This window comes from Parus major, chromosome 1 (genome assembly GCF_001522545.3).
Source record: "Parus major isolate Abel chromosome 1, Parus_major1.1, whole genome shotgun sequence".
Taxonomy (NCBI): domain Eukaryota; kingdom Metazoa; phylum Chordata; class Aves; order Passeriformes; family Paridae; genus Parus; species Parus major.
Window position 1 is genome coordinate 113,517,199 of NC_031768.1, and position 8,131 is coordinate 113,525,329.

At 47.8% G+C, this 8,131-nt stretch overlaps 1 protein-coding gene across 1 annotated transcript in view; it reads left to right on the forward strand.

Moving 5' to 3' along the window:
• GRIK1 (glutamate ionotropic receptor kainate type subunit 1) overlaps positions 1-8,131 on the forward strand; it is a 54,045-nt gene that overhangs the window by 4,085 nt on the left and 41,829 nt on the right. The window contains exon 3 of the mRNA XM_019008772.1: positions 2,165-2,346. Coding sequence (XP_018864317.1) covers positions 2,165-2,346 — 182 coding nt within the window. The remainder of the gene's footprint in view (positions 1-2,164; positions 2,347-8,131) is intronic.

The window sequence follows — 8,131 nt, forward strand, 5'->3', positions numbered from 1 at the left end:
TGTTGGTGTGCACTCAGGGGGTGTTGGTGTGCACTCAGGGGGTGTTGGTGTGCACTCAGGGGATGTTGGTGTGCACTCAGGGGTCCCCTCTCAGCCTTTCCTTGCCCAGAGTAACCAGGCCCAGCTCCCACAGCCTCTCCTCACACAAGAGATGCTCCAGACTCCTCATCCTCTCTGTGCTCCCCACTGGACATTCTCCAGTAGCTCCTGGATACATCTTCTAGACAGAATAGAAACAAGGAGAGGTCTTTTCAGCCCACCCCATGATCAAGTTGGCATTCCAAAACACCAAGTGCTCAGCTACAAAAATGCCTGATATTAAAGAGATTTCATTTGCAGAGGTATTTGCAAAGTAAATTAATCATCAATCATCTTATTAACCCAGAGTCAGGAAAGTAAACACGTCAACTTTGATCAGTATAAGTAGTCCTTGGATTTGGGGTTAAAGTGATGCCAAGCTCTTTTGTTTCTCATCCCTGATGTTTGACATGGTTACACCACAAGGAATAAAAACAATTTGGCTGGGTAGGATGAAGCACCCTGGTCTCCTGGGAGGTGTCCGTGCCCAGGGCAGGGGGTGGCACTGGATGGGCTCAGGGGGTCAGGCTTTTGCCATGTCCTCCAGAAAAAGAGCTGCAGTTCTTTCCACCCCTGCTTTGGCTTCTCCAGGACACCACACCTGGGCTCCATCTCCACTTCACGTGGCAGCAGGAAGCGTTGGGAAGTTCAAGGTCCCAGTCTGATGTGACCAAAGGAGATATTTTAAGGCACACAGTAATTTCTCCCCCCTAAAAGGAGAGGGAGGTGGGTTGGAAAGTCCTTTATTTTTTATTTTTTTTTGCTTTTCACCACACCTGCACTCAAGCACTTTTTGTTGCTGGGGAGACAAACACCAGTTCTCAGTAGGAGGTGTGGATGAGATGAAGGCTTCCCTGAATGCCCAACTCCTCCCAAACCTCAGCTTTCCCTCCTGGAGCTGCTGTCCCAGGGCACTGCAGCCAGGAGCGAGCCCTTGGGACTTGGGCTGCACTTCCCAGGCAGGTGACACCAACCCCTTTCCCACCATAACCAGCTCCAGTGGTCTCTGTTCCTCAGCTGGCCCCTGGCCAGCTCCCAGTGCAGGCAGCATTTCCAGCTGGACACTCAGAATGTTCCATGTTCTCCGTTGGTGAGGAGGGACAGCAGCTTCTCCCCAAGCACGTGTTCAGTATTGAGTGAAAGCCAAAAGTCCTGGACTCAGTGAGCCCTCAGAACCTGGCAGGGAAGAGGGAGCTTTTTCTTGCCTTCGATGTGCCACTCAACCACCCCACACAAATATTCACACCCCACACAAATATTATCCCCACTCCCAGCAGGAGAAGCAGGAGCTCCTTCATTTTAATTTGTTTGATTTTTGTTCGAGAAGCGCTCCTTGCCTGTGTTCTCTCTCTCTCTATGCATGTTTTTAAGGCAGCCTTTTCCTTCCCCTCGGCAGGAGATCAGGAATTTTTTGTGGGAGAATTGCATTCATGGATAACGAGAGGCTGTAATCACACACCTCAAAGAGCTCTTAACTATCTTCCCTCGGTTTTGGAGGCAGTGTAAATGGCACAGGAGTGCTGATTTAGCCAGTGGAACTGCACTGTGTTTAAAAACTTGGACAAGGCTCTGGCTGAGCTCCACTGACTCCAGCTAAGGCATGTAAAGCTGTTCCAGCTGAACACCAGCTCTGAGAAATCACCTGTGTTTGAGGACATAGAGCTGCATCTCAAAAGCTTCTGTAAGATCTCACAGCTGCTGAGTGACATCAGGCAGGAAAGTTAGAGGTTTCCTCAGTTTTATCTTCTTGCTGTTTGGTATTGGAATAATAATGAGCTCCACAAGAAGAAGCCTTATTTGCTTTTTATGTCTCAATTTAAACATACTACAATATGTTTATATTGTATTATATCAATGCAAACATATCCTGTAGTCAACCAGTTAAAAACACCTTTCAAAATATTTAGATGTTGAAGCCAAGTATAAATATGGGAATGAAAGGCTTTAATAATATTAGTTAGGAAGCTGGCAAATATGGAACTAGCAATTATCCTTAGGGAGAGTGGAGTGTGAGAAGCCCTGTGTAGCTGACAATAAATCCTTGTGGCACAGGCTGGTGATTGTGTCCTTGCCTGTCATTTTTCAGGTCTCATTCGCCTGCAGGAGCTCATCAAAGCCCCTTCCAGATACAACATTAAAATCAAAATCCGGCAGCTGCCCTCTGGGAACAAGGATGCCAGGCCTCTGCTGAAGGAAATGAAGAAGGGCAAGGAGTTCTATGTGATATTCGATTGCTCGCATGAGACGGCGGCAGAAATCCTCAAACAGGTACCAGGGACGGGGAGGCAGAGCTCCACCTGAGCCTTGTACCCTGAAATCCTCTCTGATTCCACTTCCTGGGAGCACTAAACCCAAAGGCCTGGGACAGGGGGTTGTGAATGCAGGGACAGAAGTGACAACAAAAGGTGCCACAGAGCCCCTGACATGCCCAGAGAGCCCCATGTGTGTCCCACAGGAGCAAAAGGGCTTTTCTTTCTGACATTCCAGGTGCTGCCTGACTAGGGACAACATCACTTCATGGGCTTCAGCTTGTCCTGGTTTAATCAACAGAGCTTTTATTTCTTTCCTGTTAAAAAAAAAAAGGGGGGGGGCAGGATCAGAAGAAAAAACTATCTTTTAAAGCAATGAGAGAGCTTGTTGTGCGAGGGCTGGCCCAGCCCAAGTGTGAGATTTGGGCAACCACAGCAGGCAAGGACAAACACAACCTGACATTAATGGGCTGGCACATTCCCAGGGGCACACAGGGAGTGGTGGGAATCCGAATTTACTGGTGTCACTTGCTGTATATTCCTTGACAATAAAAGTCTAAAGCACAGTGTTGGCCTGCAGAAAATAGCTCCATACATTTTGAGGGCAGATCCCTTCTTGCTGCACCTGCAGGGATGAGGGATGAGTTGTTATTTCTCCTGCCAATCAAGCTGATGTGATACCCTGATCACAACAGAGCACCAGAGAGCTTCCACTAACTAAATGCCCATAAAAGTCCCTTTCTGTTCCCATCCCAGAATGTTTTACTGAAATACTGAGGTTCTGCAGAGCAGCTTCTTGTGCCAAAGTTGGTAAGGCATTCCTGTGTGGAGCCTGGACTCTTCCTCTCCAGGCTGGAGAAAGCTGGGACTTGCAGAATCAGCTGCAGCACACCATTCCTGTGAGCTTGTAGGGGGAGGTTTCCTGCTCTCAGGAATGCTTCCCTGCAGCACATGTTAGGATTTCCTGGCTGTGGATGCTTTGAGGTTCAGGGGTGGGGAGGGCACTGTAGGGCACTGTTTGGGCAGGGGGGGTGGGCTGTCCCCCCAGTCTGCTCCTTGCAGGGCTGCCCAAAAGCATCCCCACTTTTGGCTGCTCCAAAAGGAGATCTGTGGGGGAAGAGTTAAGTTGACAACACAGATTTTGAAGGACCGACAAGATGAAGGTGCAGATGTCTGGCACACTGCAGGAGGCACAAAGCTTCCAATATGCCAGGCTGAGTATGGAAAAAAACCCCAAAACAAAACCCAAGTGTCAAAAGAAGAGGAGGGAGTGCTGAAAGATGCAATAAGCAGGGCAAAGCAGCAGAAAAGTTTGTGTGGGATATGGATCAGCCAGAGAAGTGACAGGCTGCAGATACAGATAATGCTCTCCAGTGCCTGAAGAACTGGGGGAAGGAGAGGGAATGACAGTGTGGGAGATAACAGGAAGATTGAGAGAGGTACACCTGTGGGTCAGTGCTGTGGGAGAGGAAACAACATAAATACAGGCTGGAAAGAAAGGGAAAATGGCTTTTCTGTGAGCTAGTTCTGTGGCTGGGTGTGGATGCTGGCAGCAATAACTGGGGGGTTGAGTCCCTCCCTGCCAGAAACAGCTGTGAAATGTGCAGGCGTGGAGGGCTCCGAATTGCTGTGGGGCTCCCCTGATTGCAGGTTACAGGAAGAGCCCTGGTTCACCTCCCCATCCCTGCACTCACAAACCCCTCTGTCATTTTACCCTGGCTGGAAGCAAGATATCAAACACTGGAGAAATCATTTCAAGGAAACTCTGTGACATCAGTAGAGAATATTTTTGGCTTTGCAAACACTCCAGTAGCCATCACAGCAATAACAGGTATTGTTGTTAAATTATGTAAGATTTCTAACAGGAGCAGGACTCAAGGTCACCTAAAGCTGTCCCCAGAGCAGCTCTTTCTTGTCTGTTCACTGTTTTTAGGTGAGGTAGTAGGTGTTTGGTAGCCCATGGAGCAGGGAGGGGATACCAGCTGTGGCACTGCTTGTTACCCAGGGAGGGAGGTGCCCAAAAGCTCCTCTGGGAGCAGGATTAGCCCAGAACTCTGCTGGAGCTGTGCTGGCAGTGTGTGCACCTCTCCACTCACCTCCTCCAGTCTCTGCTTTAAAAAACACCACAAAAGACAGATTTCTTCTCCAATTTCTGCTTATTTATGGCTTCCACTAAAACCCCGTGAAGCCACACTTCCTTGTGTGCACAACAAGAGCAGGTGAATCAATAACCTAATTCAACCAAAATACAGAGCCTGCACACAGCTGAACAAGCTATTTTCTGAATTCCCACATTTCCCCTTCTCTCTGACACACTCAGAGCCTGGATGTCCTCAGTCCCTGAGCAGCCCAAGAAGGCTCTTTTGCTGGTTATGGCATTTACCTGGAATATTTGGTGGACAGAGAGTTGGTGCTCTGTCTGCATTAGGCAAGCACTCCCCAGGTAAATGAAATACTGCTCTTGCAAAGTGCCATCTGTTTTATGCACAAATCCTGCAATTTATCCTGCTCACTGTTCAGTCTGATACTGCCTTTTGTATGAGGCCGAGTTGTTTTGCTTAACCCTCAGTTTGTGCTAACACACCAGGAGTGAACGCAGATTTTACTGCTAGGCAAACTCACCCCTCACAAAGTACATCCCTGCTAACCTTAAATTACCTGCTCCTTTCTTCACACCCCCAAAATACATTTGAGGAAGTGTACTGTATATTTAATCAGGTTTAAGGCTCTCACAGAGCATCTTGTAGAGACGATGTGACAGACAACGAAAAGAATCATTAATTCAGTTCCTCCAGAAGGTTGAAAAACCAGGTGTCACCATGGAGTACATTCCTGGTACAGTAATAGATGTGAGAATAGAAAACTTCAGCTCCTGACTGTGCTCCTTCGAGGAACCTGGCAGGTAGGCTGGAGCCCACTCCCTGCTAAGAAAAGGCAGGATTAGCTCTGCTCCCACTTCCACGGGAGAAGCAGCAGTGGCAGATCCCCCAGGTGTCCCCGTGTGGCTGAGCAGCAGGGAGGGACTGGCTTTAGAAAACAGTGAGGCTAATTAATTGGGAAATGAAATGCATTTAATGGCCATGAAATGAAATAATAGCTCGAGAGAGGGAAATGCAGAGTGAAAGCCAGCACAGTATTCGGTGCAGTTCCTGCTAATGCACTTGCCCATCATTCCCTTTCCAGCCCGCCTCGAAGGCAGACTGACAATGGATCTAAATGAGGCAGGGAGATTTTACAAGTTGAACAAATGCAAGTTAGAGCTGGGATGTGATTCAAGCCAGGAACAGAGCACCCAAAAGAGATTTTCAGACATAAGAGAGAGTATTTTTATCCAGTCTCTGTCAGCTCGCCATATATAATTTGGCCACTGATACTTTTTTGGATTCATTTCGTGGTTCACGACCCACAGCTGAAAGTGCACAGCTGCAAAGGACAAGGACCAGGCTCCTGATCTGGAATGGATAATTAGAGATGGAAGTGTCTTTATCTCCCATTGTCCAACCATATCTGAGTTTGGCTGAAGAACAAATGTTTATCCAGGGAAGGCTGGGCAGGAGATGTACAAGAATATTTGAGGCTGATTTCCCTAGTTTACATTCATCTGAATTCCACTGTAAGTAAAAGCTATTATTATTTAAATAGGACATTTGTATCAGGTGCATAATTATTTACATAATTACATGCAAAGTTATTTAAATAGCAATGTGCAGTGAAACCTCATCCCAGTTTCCTGTGGGCAGGCACTCAGAGATGTTGCCTTTCCCTCTCTCTCCTGGGCTGCTTCTCTCTTTCAGGTCACTTGCTGTGTGGGAAGCTTTGCCAGCTGCTTCAGGGGTGTCCCAGCCTGAAATCCACCCTTGGTCCAAGCAGGCTTTTATTGCCCTGCTCCTGGGAGCTGCTGGGAGCTGCTTCCCTGTGTCTGCTGTGCTGCAAACACTCAGCAGAGGAGCCCTGGAAACTCTTATTTACACTGACAGGAGCATCCAGGCAACTAAAGCTTGGGAGTTATTGATGCTTTGAGATGTCCAGCATGATTCTCAGCATTCCTCTTGCTTTTGCTCTGACTTGATTCCATCTCCTGTTTTCCTGCATCAGAGCATTGAACCGTCCTTCAGTGTAAATTTTGCTTAGCAGCCATATATCCCTTAAATTGTTATTGCAAAGCCTGTTTGATCCACGAATAAAAAGCCCCTGTTTAGTATCTAATGCACATGTCACAGGCATGCCAAAGTGCTAAATAGCTGATAGCTAAATGTCATCCTCAACGACTGAGAGAGGGGAGGACAGCCAGTTAAGGCTGTTCTCTTCAGGTGCTTTGTTTCTGTTTGTTGGTGGATTTTGGGCTTTTGCTTGTTTATTTGGGCATTTTCTGTGCCTTGTCTTGGGGTGCTTTTATTTTAAAGAACAAACCTGCAGCATGACTTCTGCAATCATGACCATCCCCAGCTCCGTGTGTGTCCTGCCAGCTCTGTTCACAGACATTGATCAATATTCTCCTAAAATCTCCCATCCAGGGAGCTTTCAGAGGCAAACCCTCCTGTCAGGCTGCTCTCTTCGGGTCTCTGCTTACCTTCAGCACTGCAGCTGCAGCAGCAAAAGCTGGGAGATGCTTCCCAGACACACAGGCTGCCCTTGGCTCTCTCTTGTCTGGCTGCCTCGTGTCAGGGACCTCTCAGTTCTCCTGTCTCAGGCTGCAATCCAAGCTGGAAAATCCAAACTTCAGTCTGGGCATTTGGATCCCTGTGTAAAGTGATGAGAACTTGCTTTCACTCTAAAGCACCACCGTGGACTGACTGCAGACATCCTGCAATGGACCAAAGGTGTTTGGGCATCTCCTGGGCTCAGACCACATTTCTTTAACCTGGCAGCTGCTCTGAGCCCCCCAGGGTCACAACTGGGATGTTTAAGAGCTCAAAGGAGATCTGCACCATAAAAATCCCACTAATTTGGCACCTCCTTTGCAAAACCACAGAAATCCAGGCTCCAGGGCGGGGGACTGAGTCCAGCCAGGCCAGCTGGGAAGCACAGCACACAAAAGTTCCCCTGGCTGCAGCCCTGTGTTGTTATCTGTGCATAAACAGGGAAGGAACAGCGGCCTCCAGCTTATTCTACAGGTAATAAAAGCGCTCCAAGAAACAGAATAGAAGAGGATTAATAAAACCAAAAATAAAAAAGGCAATTTTGATGTGTAAATCCAGTGGAGCATTTCAATGAAATAGTTGCCTTCTGGCTTGACTTTTAGTGGCTGGAAAAGGATCAGTTGCTGGCGATTAACACTGAGCTGGTTTTATTATCTGCTGCAGCTCAGAAAGTTCAGGGGTTTCTTTCTCCCTCGCTTTTTCTTTCCCTTTTTTTTGGTTAATGTGAGGAATTGCCATAGCAAATCACTCAACTGATGTTCAGAGGCTTCTGCTAGGAAAGGGAATTTTGGCCAGCCAAATCCCACTTTTCCCCCCTGCCTTTCAAACAGCTATTCAGGCACTCCAAAAACTGTCCTAAAAGGGTGTTAATAACAGATCCTTACATTGCTGGGCTCAGGACTGAGCAGGAGTTAACCTTGGTTTGTGTTTCTGTGGTGGCAATGAATTCCTCAGCAGTTTCCCAGTTTATAATTCCTCCTCACAAGATCCCAGAGAGGGCAGAATTCTCCCATCCTGGCGAGAGCGTGTGGGGAGGTGAGGACAAGTGGAGGAAGGCTGCAGGGAGGCTGTGGAGCAGCCAGTTGGTACCCACACACCCTCAGGGGTATGAGAGCACTGCCACTGATTCTGTAAGCATTCCCAGTGATTCTGTAAGCATTCCCA